Below are 20,134 nucleotides of genomic sequence, written 5' to 3'. Positions count from 1 at the left end.
CATGCTACAGACGTTGCTGCAATTCGTTCCCCTGCATGCTTGTCCTGCTGGTCTTTATCATAGTGTTGCTGTGTTGCTGCAGATGCAGGGGGAACAATGTTCCCTAGGCAAGAGCCTCTTGTTTGGTTTTTCTTGCTTGTGTTTTTTAATGCTTTCTTACTCATAAAAAAAATAAAAATAAAAAGCTTCACCGGTAAAAAAAATGTTATTAATGAAAGAAGACGATCTTATTCCATGCACAAATATCAACAGAGGACCGGCGCCTAAAGCACCCAAGCCGAAACCTCTAATGTGATTCTTCTTAATATCAGAAAACTTTTCAATCAATTTTAACTAATTTTCTCTGAATCCCAATCCAACTGAACACACACTACACGTCAATACTTGTTCATTATTCAAATTTCAAACTCGCTTTTCGGTCAAAGCAGCCTAAAATACTATTGCATTTTTATTTCGGGACTAAAATATTTTTCCCTGCTTCAATGGCGCTTGTGATATTCCAATAAACTAAAATAATCTATTACTCAAGCATTGCCTCTCGATCAATCTTTTTCATTCGTTATTCTCCGCTGATCAGTCTGAATAACATTTAAACTAACAAACATTCCAGGAGAAAGTATAAATTTTGAAGGGCTATTGAATTTTTATAACATTTATATACATCCTCTGGTCTGTTTAATAATTTCATAGGTAAGCAAGCATGAGAGGGGGCAGAATTCTCCGTGTCACTCTTGATTTTAAAAGAGGCCACTTATAATGCACATCAATGCCTGCAAAATTCTGGCCTAACCAAAGCCAGCTGCAAAATCAATAAAAACAGCATAAAATAAGATTGTCAAACTTTTCCTGACAAGCAACTTTAGGGAATTCATTCCAAACTATTATTATACAAGTGAACTCAACTGTGCAAAGGTTGATATTTAACAAGAAACTGGTGCACACACAAACCATTCACTCAACTGCCACCTTAATTGCAATACCAACAAACTAGAACAGATTAATGAATAGATAGCATAAATCAATAGTGTCACAGCTGAGAAAATGGACCTGCTCAAAGTGCCATCTCAGCCTGCAAAGCCGCCAATTCATCTTCCTCAGCAGTGAGCTTCGAAGACACAGGGTGAGTGGGTTGCCGCCCAGCGGGAACATGCACTGGAGCAGCTGGAGCTGTAGTTGCAGGCTGAAGAAGCTGTTCTTCCAATTCAGCACCCTCCAACTCTTCAAGTTCTGCTTCCAATTCATCCTGAAATGGCAAACAAATTCAGATTTCAGAATGATGCCTAGATATGTGGCATACTTTATAGTTAGGCTCAATAACTAAAAGGATAAAAATTTCTCATTGGCATAGAGTACAAATAAAGTTAAAATTTGAGAAAATGACCTCATCAAAGTCGGCGGCTGCACCAATTGGAGTAGACAATGCTTCCTGGATTTGTCTCATGTTCTCTGTCTGTTCGTTGATCTCATCCATAGTCTTGTCAACATCATCAATATTCCTGAAAAATAAGCACCAAAACTCAACAATGTCACAATCAGCAGCCCATTAAGATGCATTAAACAATACATCTGTATATCCATGAAGATTTTCACATCACAAAAAACACAGTAAACCTGTCAGTTTTTAAAACAAGCCTAAAACAAAGATGTAAAAATAAAATATAGAAGAGCATTTTAAGGATGAAATCACAAATATACATACGTTGCTTTTTGCATAGCCCTCATAGCAGCTGCTCCAGTTCTCAATGCATCAACAGTTTCTGTGGTTGCCTTGGCACCTTCCAACATTATCATCTGTAACACAAATTATCAGCTTAAGATATAAATGCTACTCCAAACAATGAATTCATTATAATACTCATAATTGTCAGAACTAGAGAAAAGTGGCTGTTTGGACTAGAAAATCATCCAACCAATCCTCAAAGTTAAGATATCAAAAACAGATAAAAAAAAAATGGAAACACCAGTCCTGAACAAACTGATCCATGTGAACTAGTCACAGCGTACGTGACAGATTGAGCAGTCCCTTTTATTTTCTTTTGAAAAATTTTAAAAACTTTCTTTACATCATTTGATTATTTAGTTCCCAATTCAAAACCAAAACTCAGTTTTTCTTTTCCTGCTTTGTCCAATGTGAGTCAAATAAGAGCTTGTAATGCAATCATTTGGCTTACTATTTATCATGAGAAGTTTCACTTCTTCCTTCACCTTTTACCTATTCAATGCAAGGCTAGTATATTTTATAAAATTATGCCAACATTACTATACTCAATACTATTTTTAGTTCAATAATTATTAATATGATAATTTCTACATTTGTATACTCAACCTAAAACTTTTCATTTTAATGATTCAAATGACTGGTTTGGTTTCAAATCCCTTGTCATGACTGCTGAATATAAAGAGCATCCACACCTGGTCATGAATACGCAGCTGGAAATTTCCAAGCTGCTCTACATGCTGTTCATATAGCCTCTTCCTCTTCAAACATTGTATTGCCGCTGCATAAAACAGAAATTTAAAAACAATGTCACAAGGGATTAATACATCATTGATCATGAACCAGCTCCCATATTAATGAATTCCTAAAAGATGTGTAAATTTTTTTCTGAAAAATTGCATATAAGCTTTTATCCATATAAATTCAGTATAATGTGTCCTATAAATGGCAAGAATAATGGGGACGGAACCATGCTGAACAATTTAGGGGAGTTTCGCAATCAAGCTCTGTGACTACATTTCTGATTTCTTTATGTTAACACGAAAAGTTGAACAAAATTATAAATGGGTAATCCATTGCATTTTGACCTCCCAAGCGACCTGCATTCCCACCAGAAAAGCATTGTATGGTTGACTTGTTTTGGATCATTGTTCCAAGTCATGGAATCATAGGATTTTCGCACTCCAAAAATGAGTTTGCAAAAGTGAATGATCTGGGTTGGGTCAGACAATCCTATAGAAAGAAAGCCTTTTTGTTTGATTCCTTAAATTGTGTTGTGCTAGTGCAACCCTCAACTCTCCTCCGCTGTCATCCTTTGACACTCTTCTCTGGTTCTTCCCTCACTCTTTAGTTTGTCCCTATCTCTTTGGTTTGGTTCTCTTCTCAGACTCCTCTGTATGAGGCTGAGCGCTCTCTCCTTTGTTCCCCCTCTCTATTCAGGTTCTAAAGTTTGCTACATGATGTGTTTTGTCATCAAGGAAAATGGCTGTTTTGCTGTGTGCTCTTATGAGTTGCATAATATCTTATGAATTTTCAATTTAGTTTAATATCTGGTGTGATTTAGAGGTTATTTTTCTAATTTAAGTAATTTTTTATGCATATATATACACACATATGCACATACATATCTATAATTTTGCATATTATTTAGATATTAGTTACTACTTGCATTACAATCCTACACCCCTCTTCCATTCCAACATTGAAACTCAATTTTTAAAAGTAACAGGAAAAAGAGATAAAAGCTTAATGCCTAATGTCTCAATGTTTTAAGTGGTTAATTGCTACTTTTTGTATTTATAATGGGTGTATTTGCAACTCATCCAAAATTACAATTTGATTGCACTTCTGATGAATTAATACTGCCCACTAAAATGTTTTGCACAGACAAGACTGGAATTCATATTCCATTGCACACCAACTTAGATAAAGGAATATAACGAAAATTATCTGTTCAATGACAGTGATGGTCCTGTTGGGTGGAACAATGGTGCCCAGAAGTGGCAGCAATAATAGTAAAGGATCATTTAAAGAAAATAATATGAGTACATGGTAAATGTAATCAACCTTGGTGGAACAAAATGGCCATTTCCTACGAAGGTAGTCCCCTTAAAATTCGAAGGGACTATCCAATCATATAATGGAACCCAAGTCTTCTTGAGAAGCTTGACATATTATTCTTGATGAAACTATCATAACACAATTTTGACACCGGCATGCATTCAAATTTCAAAATCTCAGCAGTAACACAAACATAAGTGAAATAGGAAGGAGGGCAGCATTGTATGTCTCAATGATATTCTCTAGAACAAAAATAAATGAGTTTTGATGCATACCCCTTTTATTCTTTGCCCTAGTGAATTCTTTGGCTTTTTCAACTTCTGCAGCAGCCTTTTTTAGGAGTACTTTCTCCTTTTTCTCCAACATTTCAAGTGTCTACAGCATTCAAGGGGCAAAACATTCAGAATGGGAAAAAAAAGTTTCCTCAAACTGTAAATTACTGAAGAAAACAAACAATGAACTTTGCGCACATTGATCTTTGCATGATCTAAGAATGCTTAGAAAAACTAGGCAAAGTTACAGAACAGAAAAGATACAAAGTTTCATAATAGAACACAAGATTGAATAAGAAAAAATAAGATAATAAAAGCAGAACTAGGCTACTGAGGCTGTGTCTCCACTCTCCAACAACTATGTGAATATATGTAGACTGTAGTTTATTCACATAGTTTTAAGATCGAGCAATTTCCATAACACTAACATGAGAAAAGCTTTATAAATGGGACAAGAGGAAGATAAAAAAATGGCTTCTGCACTACACCTCCGAATTGTAAATAGCATAATCCATAATGCTGCAAAACAAATTACACGCATGAATAAACTCTTAATTGACATATGGAGTACATAGGAAAATCCTTTCTTAATAGTTCCAGCCTCCAAAGACAATAACGTTGCTTATGAATTAAGAAAAACAATAAAACTAGTCTGAATATGTGAAACACATAATTTGAAGAAAGAATAGTTATATTCATCAACAGCAATATTGGGTTGGAAAAAAAGAAGAATCCCCCAATTGGAACATCAAAATCCAATTTACCTCATTTAACTTATCCAAAGTGGTTAGAGTATTGGCTTCCTGTTTAGGTTTACCAAAAATTCGGGTAAACATGTTTTGATTAAGAGATGTGATACCCTTATTCGTCGAATTGGAAAATCAACGGGACGGTATCCCTGTTGAAAAAATTAGGGTTTATTTTAAATTTTTGGGATTAGATTAAATATGAAACAGAAATGGGGAGGGATCTAGCGAAAACGCGTACCGTGAAGGATATTGGGATTGGGAGGAAATTCAGAAATTGAATCGAAGAAATACAAACAGAAAAAAAAAAAGTCCACGTGGCGTCGAACTGATTGGTTTCTATATAGTGTGGGTCCTTGATCATTATTATCAAGAAAAATTGTTAGCTGCCCCATTTTTTATTATTTATTTTAAGGTTAACTGTTTTAGTTCGTGAATTTCAATATATGTTTTTTTTTTAATTTTTAAAATTTAAAAATGTTTTTTCAGTCTTCATACTTTATGATATTTTTTAACGTGATGATTTTTTAATATTATGATAATTTTAAAATACAAATTCAAACGATTAAAAAGTAAAAAATATTTTATGAAAACTAAAATTACCATAAAATATTAATTCATTATCCTATAAATTAAAAAGAATAATTTATCAAAATTTAAGAAAACAACAATTTTAAATTTTAGAGAACAAACTCAGAAATTAAAACAATAATTACACCTTATTTAAAACTAATTTTGATAGTAAATATCAACTTTTATACTTATTTTAATTTGTTGAAACTAGTTTGATAAGAAAATAGATTCATAAAATGGATTGATTTGCATTTTAAAATTATCATAAAGTGCTAAAGAAACCATCAGAGGATTAAAAATTGACATAAGTGTCAATTTATTATGTTAAAGACTAAAAAAATAATAGGTCAAAATTCAGAAATTAAAAAAAAGTATTTTTAAATTTCAGAAGAAAAAAAACACACGTTCTAAATTCAGGGAATAAGAAAATAATTATGTCTTTATTTTAGTAATACATATGCATGATTGCATTTCTTTTGTTTTTTTTCATATTTATTTTAGTAGTATATATGCATAATACTATAAATATTAAAATTATAAAATATACATGTGATTCGGGATAAAATAAAATAAAAAATATTTTAATGTGTAAAAATGTGATTATTTAAATAGTTTTAAAATTTAATTGACAGAAAAAGTTAGAAGTAAAAATATTTAAAAACACAAGTTTATCATAATATAATATATTATCATTTAATATACAAATTAAATTGTTAAAGATATAATGCCTACATTACAAATAATAGTTTACTGAAGATTATGGATTGAGTTTATTTACTATGAACAATATATATTGTGGTAAAAAAATATAATTTTAATTATTGATAATATTTAGAAAAAATAACCAGACTTAATTTATAGATGAACAATAGAAGACAGATTGAAAGGGATAATGGTTAAAACTATCAGATATGTAAATAAAGATTAGAAAGGTATTTTGAGATGATTAAAAGAAAACAAATGTTAGTTACAAAAAGTATTGTGTAAAATACACACTAAATCAAAGTCTTTATGTTGTATATTTTAATTTATAATATAAACATTAGTATTTTGAAACACTGAAATTTAGAGTGTTTGATGAACATTTTCAACTACTTTATAGAATTTTTACCTTCTAAAAAAATTGTTTGAGCTAAAGAGGATGACAAAATATTTATAATAACATATTTTTGCAAATAAAATTTGTAAATAATAGATCATTAAATGTTGTAAAAAATATATTATTAAATAATCACTTGTGGTGATATTTTTGGTTATGCATTTTCAACTTAATCAATTAGAAATTAATTTTATTGGCGAGTCGTGATGTATGAACATGTAGTAACTTAAATAAATATATTCGTTTTCATTAATAAATGAGGACAGTGACTAGGATAAATACTAAGGTACCATTTGGGTGAGTGCCTATTAAATATTTGTTATAATAAAATTATATAAATGTCCTAGTTTGATAAATGTATGAAATTGATATATTTTAATCTATCGATTTTTATTGCACTTATGAGATTGTTATACCTTATTAACTTTGTTTCGATTCATGGAATTGAATTATTTTAGTTCATAGACTTTTGTTTAGATTTATGGAATAGAAGTAATTTAACATTTAAACTTAGTTTCTAAATAACTAATTGGATAAGAATAAATGTGTAAAGTAATTAGGTAGAATATTCGAATAATTTTGATTTTAACATTTAAATTATTTTTAAAGAATTTGTAAAAAAAATGATAGTTTAAGTATTTATAAATTATTTTAGAAGATATCTTTTATTCTTTTGTAAAAATTCACCAATACTCGTATATACTTGTAAATACTGAAAGAATTCGTAGATATCCGATTAATGGATACATGTGTGGCAGGAGACAAATATTTATTTGATGAGGAGTAATGAGATATATTGGATTAAGATTTTAAATAATTTTAAAATATTTTTTTATAAAAAAAATCTTTTGGTATTTAATTTAATTTTTTTAAATAATATAAATAAATCTTGTGATATTTGATTAAGACTTTTTAAAAATTAAAAAAAGACAATAAAATCCGGTAGTATTAAAATAAAAAATGTTTTGATATTGAGTAAGTAATGTTTTGTAAGCAATTTGTTTGGTCATATAAGTAAGTAATGTTTTGTAAACAATTTTTTTAGTGGCTGGTGGTATTTTTTATACACTACTAGAGCATCTACCATCAAAGTTGTGTAGTTATGTTGTTTATTAAAAAAAAAATTGAAATACAAGTTTGGTTCATGTAATTTAGTATTTTTTTTATTTTTGTCTTTGTAATGTTTTTTCGTTTTAATCATTGTAAAATATGATTTTTTATTTTTTATCTTTAGAGTGTTTTAGATAGTATTTTTTCACTATTCAAAACATTTTTTCACTGTTCAACACATTATCAAAAACACTTTAAAGATGAAAAATAAAACAAATATATTTTGTAATAACTAAAACAAAAAAAATTTGCAATGACAAAATTGAAAAAAAATGCTTAATTGCAAGGACATATATCACTTTAAGCTTTGAAAATATTATTTTGGTGTGTCACATGTAATTTTAGGTTGTTTAAAATTTGAGAAAATTATTTATATAAGTAATTATTTCTACCAACAAGTTGTTAGTTGGTTCTAGTTCAAAGTGATTGAAGTGAGAGACATGTTAAAAATGATCAATTAAGTTTTATTACAAAGATTAATCATCAATAAAATTGATGAATATCATCATCAAAATTAATTTAAAATGAATAATTAATAAACCTTAATGCAATGCTATATAAAATAAAAAACGTATATGTTATTATATGATTGAGGCCAACCATAATTGGTTCAATTGCTAATAATAACGTATATGTTATTATATGATTGAGCCTCACCACCACTTCACTATTTGCTATTTTATTTTATTTTATAATATTACATATTATTATATATTAGAATATTGTAGCTCATATTATTATTTTAGGGTTTAATGTGTTAATAAGTTATAACATATTAAATAAAATATTATTTAAATTTTAAATAAACAAAAATATTTAAATAAAACAATATTAAAAAGATATAATATATTTTAAATAATAAAAAATTACAAAAATATATAACATATTAAATAAAACCATAAAAAATATATAACATATTAAATATAATTAATAACAAGTAAAATTAAAATTATTTATTTGATAATTAAATAAATAAATTATTTACTTTTATTTAACATGTTATAACTTATCAATACATTAAATCCTAAAATAATAATAAAGAGTTACAATATTTTAATATATAATAGTATGTAATATTATAAAATTAAAAAAAAAAAACAAATAGTGAAATCGTGGAGAAGCTCAAGACTCCTAAAAAAAAACACTATTTGCTTTTGCCCCAGCAATGAGGTCGATAAAAATGAAATCTTGAGGTTGGGTTTGATAAAACGCGCGTGAGTGAATCTTAAAACTGTCCAATTAATATAACCACCCAAAATAATAAAAAAGTAGTAATAGCAGTTGACATTTGACAAACACATGAGAAGAATTTCACACTCTAATTTAGGGTTCACTTTGTATTTGCAGTAGCACTTCCTCGCGCGCCACTACTTCCCGCCGCCTCCGTCGTCGTCAACAGCAATGGCAGACTCATCTTCTCCGCCGACGAACCAACTCGCTGCCACCACCCTCGACGAGGTTCCCAAAGCCAATTTCTCCGACCGCGTCCCCATTCGATCCATCATCTCCCGCCCCGACGGCGGCTCGGGCCTCGCCGGCAGCAAGGCGCGCGTCGGCGGCTGGGTGAAGACGGGACGCAAAGCCGACAAGGACGCTTTCGCCTTCCTAGAAATCAACGACGGAAGCTGCGCCGGCAACCTCCAGGTCATCGTCGAAGCCGCGCTCGGCGAACTCGGCCAACTCGTTCCCACCGGAACATGTGTCGTCTTCGACGGCCACCTGAAGCTCCCTCCTTCCGGCACCAAACAGAAGATCGAACTCCGCGCCGATAAGGTCCTCCACGTCGGCCCGGTCGATCCCGCCAAGTATCCTCTGCCCAAAATGAGACTCACTCTCGAGTTCCTCAGAGATTTCGTTCACCTTCGTTCCAGAACCAACACGGTACTTTCCTTTTCTGTTATCAAGGTTTTAAATTGCGTTCATTATCGTGCTTTCGTTGCATCACTTGATATTCTGAGAAATTCACCATGCTTTTTTTTTAGCACCAAACACAACACTATTAGTTTGTTAGACCTAACACGATTGCTGATTGATTGACAATTTAAAAGCTTGAAATTATTATAATGAAATTCGATTCATTAGAATTATTATAATTATGTTGTTTGTGATTGCAGATATCTGCTGTGGCTAGAATTAGAAATGCTCTTGCGTATGCTACACACACATTTTTCAACAAGGAAGGGTTTCTTTACGTGCACACGCCCATTGTTACCACGAGTGATTGTGAGGGTGCTGGTGAGATGTTTCAGGTGACAACTTTGCTGAGTGAGGCTGAGAGATTGGAGAAGGAGTTCTTGCAGAATCCGCCTCCGTCGGAGGCAGATGTGGAGGTGGCTAGGTTTGTTGTTCAGGAGAAAGGGGAGGTTGTGTCTCAGTTGAAAGCTGCCAAGGCGAGTAAGCAGGAGATCGGTGCTGCTGTGGATCAGCTTAAGAAGGCAAAGGAGAGTTTTGCTAAGGTGGAGGAGAGGTCTAAGCTTAAGCCTGGGATTCCCAGGAAGGATGATGGAAAGGTGGATTATGGGAAAGATTTCTTTGCACGTCAAGCATTTTTGACGGTTTCGGGTCAGCTTCAAGTTGAGTCTTATGTATGTGCTCTCAGTAGTGTGTATACCTTTGGACCAACATTTCGGGCGGAGAATTCTCACACTTCCAGGCATTTGGCTGAGTTTTGGATGGTAGAACCCGAGATTGCATTTGCAGAGTTGAAGGTATACTCAAGAGCGATCTTGATTATATTATATTCAAATGTGATATTTGTTGTTGGCATTTGGTAGTGGTATGCTTATCAGCTGAATGTTGATAAAAATATTATATTTTTTTAGTTAGGGCAATGAACTTGTTATATTTCTAGTGCAATGTTAAGCTGCCTACTTTCTCCCTGCTTGTAATGTTTGGTGCTCTTGCTTCTGTTGTGGTGGAATTAAAGTTCATGGTTTTGTATTTTTTTTTTTGCGTAGGATGATATGAACTGTGCCGAGGCATATGTGAAATTCATGTGTCAGTGGTTACTTGACAACTGTCTCGAGGATATGGAGTTTATGGCTGATAAGTTTGATAAAGGTTGCATTGACCGTTTGAAATTGGTTGCTTCCACACCCTTCATTCGAGTTACATATACAGAAGCAGTGGAATTACTAGAAGATGCTGTGAAGAATGGTAAGAAATTTGAAAATGAAGTGAAATGGGGAATTGATTTAGCATCTGAGCATGAAAGGTACGTTTAATTTAAATTTGCTTTGTCTAGTTCTTGTTCTTATCAATTTGTGTTGTTGTGATATCTTGGGGGTATGATGTTATGCAGATACCTAACAGAGGTGAAGTTTCAGAAGCCCGTCATTGTATACAACTATCCAAAAGATATCAAAGCATTCTACATGCGGCTCAATGATGACTTAAAGACAGTGGCGGCAATGGATGTGCTTGTACCCAAGGTATGTGTCCTGTATATTTTATTTTCAACATGTTTATGATGCATGGCATGATAGAAGCATGTAAATGTAATTTCAGGTTGGAGAGCTAATTGGTGGAAGCCAAAGGGAAGAGCGTTGTGATGTCATTCAGACAAGGTTCATATATCTGTTTACTTTGTCTCCTTTATTTTAAGTGATGCCCTTGGAAGTTATTTGATTTTTATTGTTTTTCATGTTTATATTGTATTTAAATTGCAGAATAAAGGAGATGGGTTTGCCTATTGAGCCATATGAGTGGTACCTTGATCTGAGGCGGTATGGAACAGTAAAACATGCCGGATTTGGGCTTGGCTTTGAAAGGATGATTCTCTTTGCCACCGGCCTGGAGAATATTAGAGATGTGATTCCCTTCCCACGATATCCTGGCAGAGCAGATCTATGATTACAAGTGGTTTTTACTATTCTCTTGCACCAAGTAATTAAGTTGATAATGGAAATTTAGTATTTAAATATAGCATTTTTTTTATTTTTTATTTTTGTGGCAACACCAATAGTAGCCGTATTAGGAATTCTTCTTTGCCGAACTAATTTATTTTGAAAGGATGTTGGGTTTTGAAATGTTATTTAATTTTTTTATTCCCCACTTTTATGCTGCTTGTTTTCATTCGTTTAAAAACTCTTTCCTGCAAAGGACCTGCATTCGATATTCTATTCATTATTGATTATGGATATGTTCTTCTACTTTTGACAAAATTGAATCGAGGTGCTTCTACGTTTGACAAAATTGAATCGAGGTGCTTCTACATTTTCCCTAATTGGATGCACGAATCGATCCAGCAAACAAACACAAGCTATGTCAACCTGGATTATGCATTTTACAGAACTTCGTTCATTGTTAGTATACAAATTATCCTTGTACGTCATCTAAATACACCTTTGTAATCTGAACATTAAAATATCGAATTTCACACCGTGTATCACAAAAATATTCTGCACTGTAATTTTGCATTCACATAATTTGTTTTATTAAAAGGTAAATATTTTATTGAAATTAAATAAAATAATATAATTATAGAATATCTAAAAAGTAGTATAAAGGGAGAATTTTATGAAATATGAACACCCTCAAGTGGTAGAAAAATAATACACGTCTCAACGGAATATTTCCAAAAGCAAATGCTACTTATTCATTGAAACATTGATAGATAAGTGATTTACTCGCTAACCAGTAAATGCTAAACTATTCTCATGTACAGGATCTAAAACTGTTACTAACTTATTCGCACAAAAACAAATGCTATTACCTCCAAACGTCACCTAGTAGCTGGTCTCTAATCTTAGTGACTTTCCTATCTTCAACTGCTTTTATCCAACCAAAGGAAATACGAAAAAAGAGTAACTGAATCCAAAAAAGAAATCATCTCTGGTTTGAGCTGTTGGCTGACAAAGATATTAGGCTCAATCCATATGATAGACGGAAAATAGTTTACAATTTATCTGGTCATTATGCTCCAAAATGCTTCTCATGTACATTCCTCCATCACTTAGGCATAACATCTTTCTAGCTTGCTTTGGAGGTATACATGTATCCACGAAGCTTTCTTACCTCTTCTGATGACTCAGTTAGTAAATGATCCACATAGAGGCAGATTGCAGATGCACTGCAGCATAGTAACAAAGCCATGCACTTATTTAGTTAATGCCCACAAAATAAAACAAAACAAAAAAAGCAGATGTGAGGTATGGCCTACCCAAGAGGACCAAATGGTAGCCATATAACATCCCAACGGAACTTCGGCAACCTACCAAAAAAATTATTATTATTTAACAGTAAAAGATGAGAAGCACCTACAGATAGCAGAAAACAAAACCGAAGAGTGTGCATGAAGCAGTTGTAAACATTTGTTTGTTCCTCCTTCCCACTACTACTGTGTACAAGTTTCTTTTATTGTTTATCCGCTTTATTTATTTGGGCCCAATAGTAGAGCCTCTAGATTGAGTAGCTAGAAAATCCAAACCGAATACCAATGTCCAGAGTTTTATAATATGTTTCATTTCACTCTATATTTACCAATACGCAGAATCCTGTATGGAGCATATAAAATGCTTCAATCAGTGGTTATCAGCTTATCTAGTAACTGTACCTCAACATGTAATATAGCCAGAAGATTGCCAGAATAACGCCAGTGTACCAGGAGTAATGGATCCATCTCCTGCGATGCATCGACTCATGAAGCAATCCTATGATGGCAAATGAGCATGCTAAAACAGCCACCCAGTCTGTTGAAGTTATTCAATTAAATAAGTTTACAGAAATGGTCCTCATAATTTGTGATATGTGGATAACAAGCAGATAATGAGGGCAAAGGGTGCAAACAGAATATAAAGGGACTAAAATCCCACAACTAATACAACAAGAATGAAGGAAAAAGTTCACAACATAAAATAGGAAGCAGAATCCTGACAAAAGAAGTGAACCTGCAGATATAATCATCCATGAGTAGATCTCCTCCATGAAGTAAGCGTGATACCGCTGTTTATCAAGAATAACAAAAGGCACAGCATATTCAATGCTATAAAATTCAGAAAATAATTATTAAAAAAAGAGCTAATGAATATTTCAATGTAATAAAACTGGAAAAGAGTAAAACACAGGCTTTCCACATAGCAAAAGCACTAAATCAAATGCAACCTTAAGACTCAGCTTTCTGGTAATAAAATAAAAGAATTGCACTAACAACAAAACGCTTACATGCAAGCTAAAGTAGAGTAGAGAGACCATTCGTTACAAGATAAATAAGGCTTCTTCAATATAATTTGAAACATACCAGTTCCCACGGAGAGGAAGCCTGATTGACGATGGAGTACATAAGGAACACGATGTAACAGAAGAATAGAGCAGCAAATACCCTCTATTTAACAACAGCAAAAAACAAAATAAAACTAAGGTGTTAACATGATGAGCCCAATATCAATGTTGTGTTGTGTTGTGTATGTACCCTCCATAAGCGACTCTGCTGAGCTTGACTCCTTTCTAGAGAACGAACCAGCTCTTCTTGCTCTGTGCATCAGAATCTAAATCTTCATTAATTAGATGACCCAATTCGAATTTATGAAACAAAATGAAAACTTTTAATTTTGTGTAATCGAAAATAGTTGAGGAAGATCGATCGTACCTTGAGGGTCCAAGGGACGAGAGTCTCCATCGTGAACCGGAAGAGACAAGTTTTTGTCTTCTTCATTGCGCAACTTCCTTGACAGCTTCTTCATTGCTCTATATTTTCGATTCCTTTCCCTGCGCCGATTACAAACGTTTCTCGAAAAATCTTGTTATTGAACGATTCTCCTGCTACAACATTTTTTACTTTTTTTTATTAAAAAAAAGACGTTTTTTTTTTTTTTTTTTTTATTGCTATTAGGTTCAGTTAATCACTTGCTCCTTTACCGACTCACTTCACATTTAAATCTCTGTACCTAAAATTCCTAAATTGTTACATTTTATACCTTGTGCTTTTATTTTATGAAGGTTTTACATCACCGATAAACTAATAATAGAACTGAAATATATAGAAATTGCTCCTATAAAATCTAAAAATGGAATTATTAAGTATAAAACTAAAATAAAAAATGATACAAGTATTAAACCTTATTATTATTCAATTAATTTTACAGATAATTTTCTTTAAATTAAAAAATAATACTCATTATTTTATAATATACAGAGAGTTAACTGAAAATACTTAATTATCTTGAGAAATAAAAAACAACAAAATTATCATTATATTTAAATAATTAATATATGAGTAAATAGTCTTAGTGTAAAGGTTTTTAATACTTTCAAGTTTCATCTGATCGAAAATTCACATATATAAAAATAATAATAACTTTTATAATAACTGTTTTATAAATTATATCATCAATTTTTTTTTTTGGCGTTGACAATAAATAAAAATTAAATTCTTTTTGGTAGAGACTCAAAAAGTAAAAAATCACTTATTAAGTTGAAACAAATTCAGTGTCAATTAATTCCTGTTTGGTGGTATAAAATTAAACTCCTACGAAAATGTTAGTTAATTTTAAGTAATTATTATATGATCTCTAATAGTTTATAGTTTTTTTTATTTGCCAATTTTTAGTTTTTACATTCGTAAAATGAGAATTATACTTATGTTTGTCTCTCACACTCATATCACGTATTAAGAGAAAAAACAATCGTTAGATTAGTAACTTCAGTTGCATGTTTAATTATAAACTATAATTCTTATGCAATTTCCACTGACAAAAAAAATTCTTATGTAATTTTCTTCCTTTTCTAATTATAGAGATCATGTGCAATTTTCTTAAAGAAAAAGCTATTAAAATTTATAATTAAACATTTAATGATTGTAATTTGTAACCAAGTTAATTAATTTTTTACACAAACTTTAGAGTTCTAACAATAATTAGTTATGTCAAAATGAGAACTATTTTTTTTAAGGCAAAATTTTCATTAAACTTGAGATGAGAATGGCCATAAGAAATTACCACCCCAATGACAATATGTACACAAAAACCAGTACAGCATATATCAGTACTTTCATCCCAAAGTTAGATCTATTTAAAACTAAAATTAAGTTACGCAATCATATTTTAAATTTAATTGAAATTCTTTGAACCTAATGAATTATTGATTGGAGTGATTTTACCTGCAGTCTGGGTACGCTTTATATCAAATGACAACGTACAACTTGGTCAGAAGAAAAGAAAAAAAAAACTTGCAGAATAAAATGTAATAAATTTTACTAACTTCCTAATTTATTCTACAAATTTTAATCTTAAAAAACACTAAAATTTTACAAAGGTTTTTGTATGAATAGCTAACAAATCTATGTGAAGCAATTTTAATCGTTAAATATAATAATTTACCCTCGTTTTAAAGGAACACAAAATACGAGAGAAGTTATTTATTAAAAAAATACGAGAAATAAAATTTAAAATGAAACTTTTAATAAAAATAATATTCTATAAAGTATTTTTTTATTCTCTTAATTAAACAAAAAATGTCAATATTCGTATTTTGTGGACCCCCTTTCCTCTCATCTTAACCTTAGAGTGTAAGGGGAAAAAAGGAGATGAAAGAAAATCAAGCCAACAGTTTTTGTCAGACTCATCTCATACTGAGATGGTATCTTCCCTGTTCTGCATAACCTACGTGGATGTAAGAAGTTGAACCTGACAATCGCAATGAATCAGCATACGTGTACACGATTGCCATGAGGGTAATCAACAAAGATACTACTGCATTAGCTTAAATACACAAAGCACAATGTCCATACATTTTAGGGGGGTGGATTTTGCTCTCTGATTTGAGGAGATAAAGACAACTTAGTTTGCAGGCATATATTTAGAACCAAGTTGCAGCTGTCTTGGCATTCATCAACATCAATGCCACGGCTGTAATGCAAATTAGGACCGCTAAGAAACTTCATGTTTATGTAGAATGTTACTAATCCTTGACCAAGTTGCAAGGAATACTACAGAAACTCTCAAAATTCAAAATTCATTATCCACACCTCACTGTCATCAATTTTAGCTTTTAAAACTCAATCCCCCAAAAAATGATACAGAGCAAGTTAGCTTGACCAGGTTTACACCCACTAATCATTGGATCAAAAGTACTGCTGCCCCTACCAACAGAGCAGAGTTCAACACCCAAAAGCATAGCTTCACTACGGTTAAAATCAAATAATAACATTCGTAATTATCCATTATCTCAGGCCTACAACAATGGACAAATGTTTGGTATCCTACGATAAAATTTTGTTCAGTATAGATTCATTCTGGCGGTTTCAGGTAGCAGTACCTCAAGGACTCAAGCTATTCCCTCTCCAAATTTAGTTATATCGTGTTCTTTTAAGAAATTATTTTCCTCATCACCCCCAGCAACAAAAAAAACCACAAGGAAAAAAGAGTGTTTAAACTCAAATGCATTGATGCTGATTAATTTTTCCAAGAATCAAAACAGAGGAAGGCAATCGATATTATCAAACTAAAATATCTCCAATGTCTCAACAAAATAAAAGATATTCGCAAATCTGCATCAACTATAAAATAAAACAGATATGTAAGCAATACATAATCAATCTTCATCATCAATAACCTTGGTTCCCAAACCTTTGAGCTCATCCTTGGGGATTTCGACAACAGTAACAAGGGAATATAGCTCTTCCTTTGCATCCTCATCGTCGTTCCTCTTTCGGGCAATGCGAACCCTAATCCTCCTCGGGACGCTCCGAATCCCCTGGCTCCACACAGCCTTGTTCAGCTTCACATCCACTCTCACATCATTCGTCCCCATCGCTTTCTGAGCAAACTTCCTTATCTCCTTAATTGCTTTAGGAGCCTTCTTCTTGAATGTGCTGTTTGTTTACGAATATTAGAAACAAAATCCAGTAAGGCATCTCGCAATGATAAAATTACAGATACAAAATATGAATTAAGAGTTAAGAGTGAGAATAATTCCAAAAACCCTAAATAGGTTTGAAAGAAAGGTTGTGGAGGATTACCAGCCATGCAAGCGTTTGTGGAGGTTGATGGTGAACTCTCGAGTGACGACCTCCTCTTTCCTACCCTTGGCCTCCACCATTGTTACTTACGTACCTGTGTACATAAAAAAAAAAAAAAAAAAAAAAAAAAAAAAAAAAAAAAAACTCATATTCGGTTTGTTTTGAACGAAACATATAAACACAAAGAGTTTGCCTTGGAGCAGAGATGATTGATACCTTTCGATTCGGAAAACGCAGCGATGCGGAGAGAGGAGGAAGAGACGGGGGCACTAGAGGCAAGTCAAGAGAGGGGTTTTCACATATATAAAACCCTAATGGGCCTAATGGGTGCAATCTACGGGCCTCGGCATCTAGTGTAAATGTTTTTTGTTATTATTATGGGAATTGGATGTCTAATTCTTTGATTTCTGAAAAATGATACAATATATCATGTTTTATTTTTATATTTATTTTAAAGGCTAAAATACAGGAATAGTCCCTTAACTTATTTTTTTGTTTTAAATTGGTCTTCTAATTTTTAAAAGTTTTAAAATGATCTCCTTATTTTATTCATGATAAATTAATCCTTTTGAAAAATTGACCGCTTTCAATTTTTGAACTTTTTTATGGATTCAAAACACAAAAATTGCTTCATTATATTTACTTACACATGAAAACTATAAAATTCAACTAATGTTTACAGAAAAAAAACATAAATGTAGTGGAAATCCCGTGAAAATGAATTTCATGAATAATAAGAAAATAATGTAATATTAGAATTTTATGTTCTCAGCTCATTATGAGACTTACTTTTTTATGTAATCGCATTTTTATCTAATTTATGTTTTTTTTGTCTGACCCTTAGTTGATTTTCATAGTTTTCATGTAGATGAATTTAATGAGAAAATTTTTATATCTTGAATGAATAAAAAATGTTCAAAATTATGTTAAAATGAAAAATGATAAATTTGTTGAAATGACTAACTTTTCATTAGTTAAATAAGTAAGAAGATAATTTTAAAAAATAGAGAACCAGTTTAGAACAAAAAAAAGTTAAGAAACTATTCCTATATTTTAGCCTCTTTTAAAAAAACAACTATTAATTTTTTTTAACCTTCTGATCTATTAGAATAAAGATTAGAAGATAAATAAAGTCTAATAAAAAATTATTTTTAACTCACGATCCAACCTTAATTATTAATTCGATTCGTATATCTGTCTACATTTTTAGTTCTTGAATGAACAAATTTCATGCCTTTTGATCCGTAATTTTTCTTAACTCTATTAACTTTGATTCGTAGGGAATAAATTTGGATATTAGAGTATTTAGGATAACTTACGCAACCAATTCGGCTAGACTTTCTTGGTAACTCCGTTAACTTTGGTTGTTATAACTAGATCTCAACATTCGGTTGAATAGGTCGAATTTGGACCCAAAAGGCACAACTGCCAGGAACCAAATTCTCAATTATATGGCCCATATCCAACTGATTTATCATCGAGTTGGTGCGGGTTTGGGTTAAACAGATAAGACCGGGTGGGTTAATTCAGGTTTGGACCTATGTTGGTTCATGTTTGTTATTTTTTTTTTTTTTATATTGAACCAAATATTTTTAATCAGTTTTTATAACATGAAATAAGCCTTTACTGGTCTTGCAATTGACGGTTTAAAATTTTTATTTTATTAGTCCAACATTTTTTAGGCATTATTGTCCGATTTCATAATTGTTTTAATTTATTGTAATTTTGGGCCACAATTATTATTTGAACCTTAGCAAATTTTTTTCTTTCAATTTTTACTCATTAAGTATGCCGTGATTCTTGAATTGAGCCATTCAAACATTTGATCATAATGAATTAGGAGTGAAACTACAAATACTGCAAAATTGCAGAAGAAATAAATCAAAATTATTACAAAATTGACAATTTAAAGAAAATAACTGCAAGAGTCCACAAATAAATTTCAGCTCATTCTCCTCACAATTATGATTCGTTCTCTTAAACAAAAAAAAATAAGAACAATTAGTAAAATATTTATAATAAAAACAAGCATATTGCAAGGGTAAACGACACTAGGGTTAGGGTAGAGTGAAAGCCAAAATAATTAGAGTAGCTTATATAGGAAAGGCTTTTTTTTAATGTTTAAGTGATGTAATCGGTCGGGTTCCGGTATTGCGGTTGACAATAATCTTGAACCGAGCCCGACCCTGTAAACCCGTTTTAATCCGAATATTTTAACGGACAATCCCGACTACCCGCTTTAAATCGCCCGCTACTCTAGGATTGGGCTTGGGTAGGTCGGTTTCAGACGGACCAATGTTTTTTGCTCACCCCCAGTTATAACCATGCTACAATCTTTTTTTAAAGAAAATATTCACAAAATATAAGTATTGTCGAAGAAATTTTAGTAACTTAAAATTGTCAGAAATATTTTACAATTGATTTGAACTCTGAAAAATAAAATAATTTTTTTAATAAAAAAGTGACTAAAAATTAATCTTTTATAAAAGTTAATTGGAATAATTTTTACTTTTACAAAAACCGTAAAAAAAAAATCTAAACACTGCCTAATTTTAAAAGTACATTTACATTTCTTTTTTCACTTACATTATTAGTTGAAAA

General features: G+C 31.6%; 4 protein-coding genes across 10 annotated transcripts; 1 reads left to right on the top strand and 3 right to left on the bottom strand.

Moving 5' to 3' along the window:
* Window positions 1–503: 503 nt before the first annotated feature.
* On the bottom strand, window positions 504–5,057 carry LOC114421132 (vacuolar protein sorting-associated protein 32 homolog 2-like). 7 transcript variants are annotated; one of them, XR_003668492.1, is made up of 8 exons: window positions 4,815–5,057; window positions 4,054–4,153; window positions 2,413–2,498; window positions 1,700–1,791; window positions 1,382–1,496; window positions 1,048–1,243; window positions 904–966; window positions 504–799 (listed from the first exon to the last, which is right to left on the bottom strand). XR_003668492.1 is itself a non-coding variant. In XM_028386938.1 (7 exons), the coding sequence occupies exons 1-6, from the start codon at window positions 4,884–4,886 to the stop codon at window positions 1,052–1,054; spliced, it is 657 nt and encodes a 218-aa protein (XP_028242739.1). In that variant the 5' UTR covers window positions 4,887–5,057; the 3' UTR covers window positions 504–799; window positions 1,048–1,051. The 7 variants fall into 7 exon arrangements, 4 of the variants coding, with proteins under 4 accessions (XP_028242739.1, XP_028242740.1, XP_028242741.1 ...); XR_003668493.1 differs by having other exon boundaries at window positions 904–959; XR_003668491.1 differs by having other exon boundaries at window positions 904–1,243.
* Window positions 5,058–8,829: 3,772 nt separating this feature from the next.
* Window positions 8,830–11,637, top strand: LOC114421130 (asparagine--tRNA ligase, cytoplasmic 1-like). The gene is made up of 6 exons (XM_028386934.1): window positions 8,830–9,459; window positions 9,693–10,286; window positions 10,536–10,792; window positions 10,880–11,009; window positions 11,086–11,144; window positions 11,247–11,637. Exons 1-6 carry the CDS (start codon window positions 8,980–8,982, stop codon window positions 11,428–11,430), a joined length of 1,704 nt encoding a protein of 567 aa, XP_028242735.1. The 5' UTR covers window positions 8,830–8,979; the 3' UTR covers window positions 11,431–11,637.
* A 481-nt stretch (window positions 11,638–12,118) lies between these two features.
* LOC114422964 lies at window positions 12,119–14,372 on the bottom strand. Its single transcript, XM_028389539.1, has 7 exons — window positions 14,165–14,372; window positions 13,988–14,049; window positions 13,817–13,900; window positions 13,467–13,521; window positions 13,133–13,268; window positions 12,740–12,790; window positions 12,119–12,649 (listed from the first exon to the last, which is right to left on the bottom strand). Exons 1-7 carry the CDS (start codon window positions 14,256–14,258, stop codon window positions 12,550–12,552), a joined length of 582 nt encoding a protein of 193 aa, XP_028245340.1. The 5' UTR covers window positions 14,259–14,372; the 3' UTR covers window positions 12,119–12,549.
* Window positions 14,373–16,939: 2,567 nt separating this feature from the next.
* On the bottom strand, window positions 16,940–17,896 carry LOC114422373 (60S ribosomal protein L31-like). Its single transcript, XM_028388690.1, has 3 exons — window positions 17,750–17,896; window positions 17,534–17,627; window positions 16,940–17,386 (listed from the first exon to the last, which is right to left on the bottom strand). The coding sequence occupies exons 2-3, from the start codon at window positions 17,611–17,613 to the stop codon at window positions 17,107–17,109; spliced, it is 360 nt and encodes a 119-aa protein (XP_028244491.1). The 5' UTR covers window positions 17,614–17,627; window positions 17,750–17,896; the 3' UTR covers window positions 16,940–17,106.
* Between the last annotated feature and the right edge of the window lie 2,238 nt (window positions 17,897–20,134).

Source organism: Glycine soja, chromosome 8 (assembly GCF_004193775.1).
Source record: "Glycine soja cultivar W05 chromosome 8, ASM419377v2, whole genome shotgun sequence".
Taxonomy (NCBI): Eukaryota; Viridiplantae; Streptophyta; class Magnoliopsida; order Fabales; family Fabaceae; genus Glycine; species Glycine soja.
Note: the sequence above shows the minus strand (reverse complement) of the source record. Positions and strands in the feature narration are given on the sequence as shown.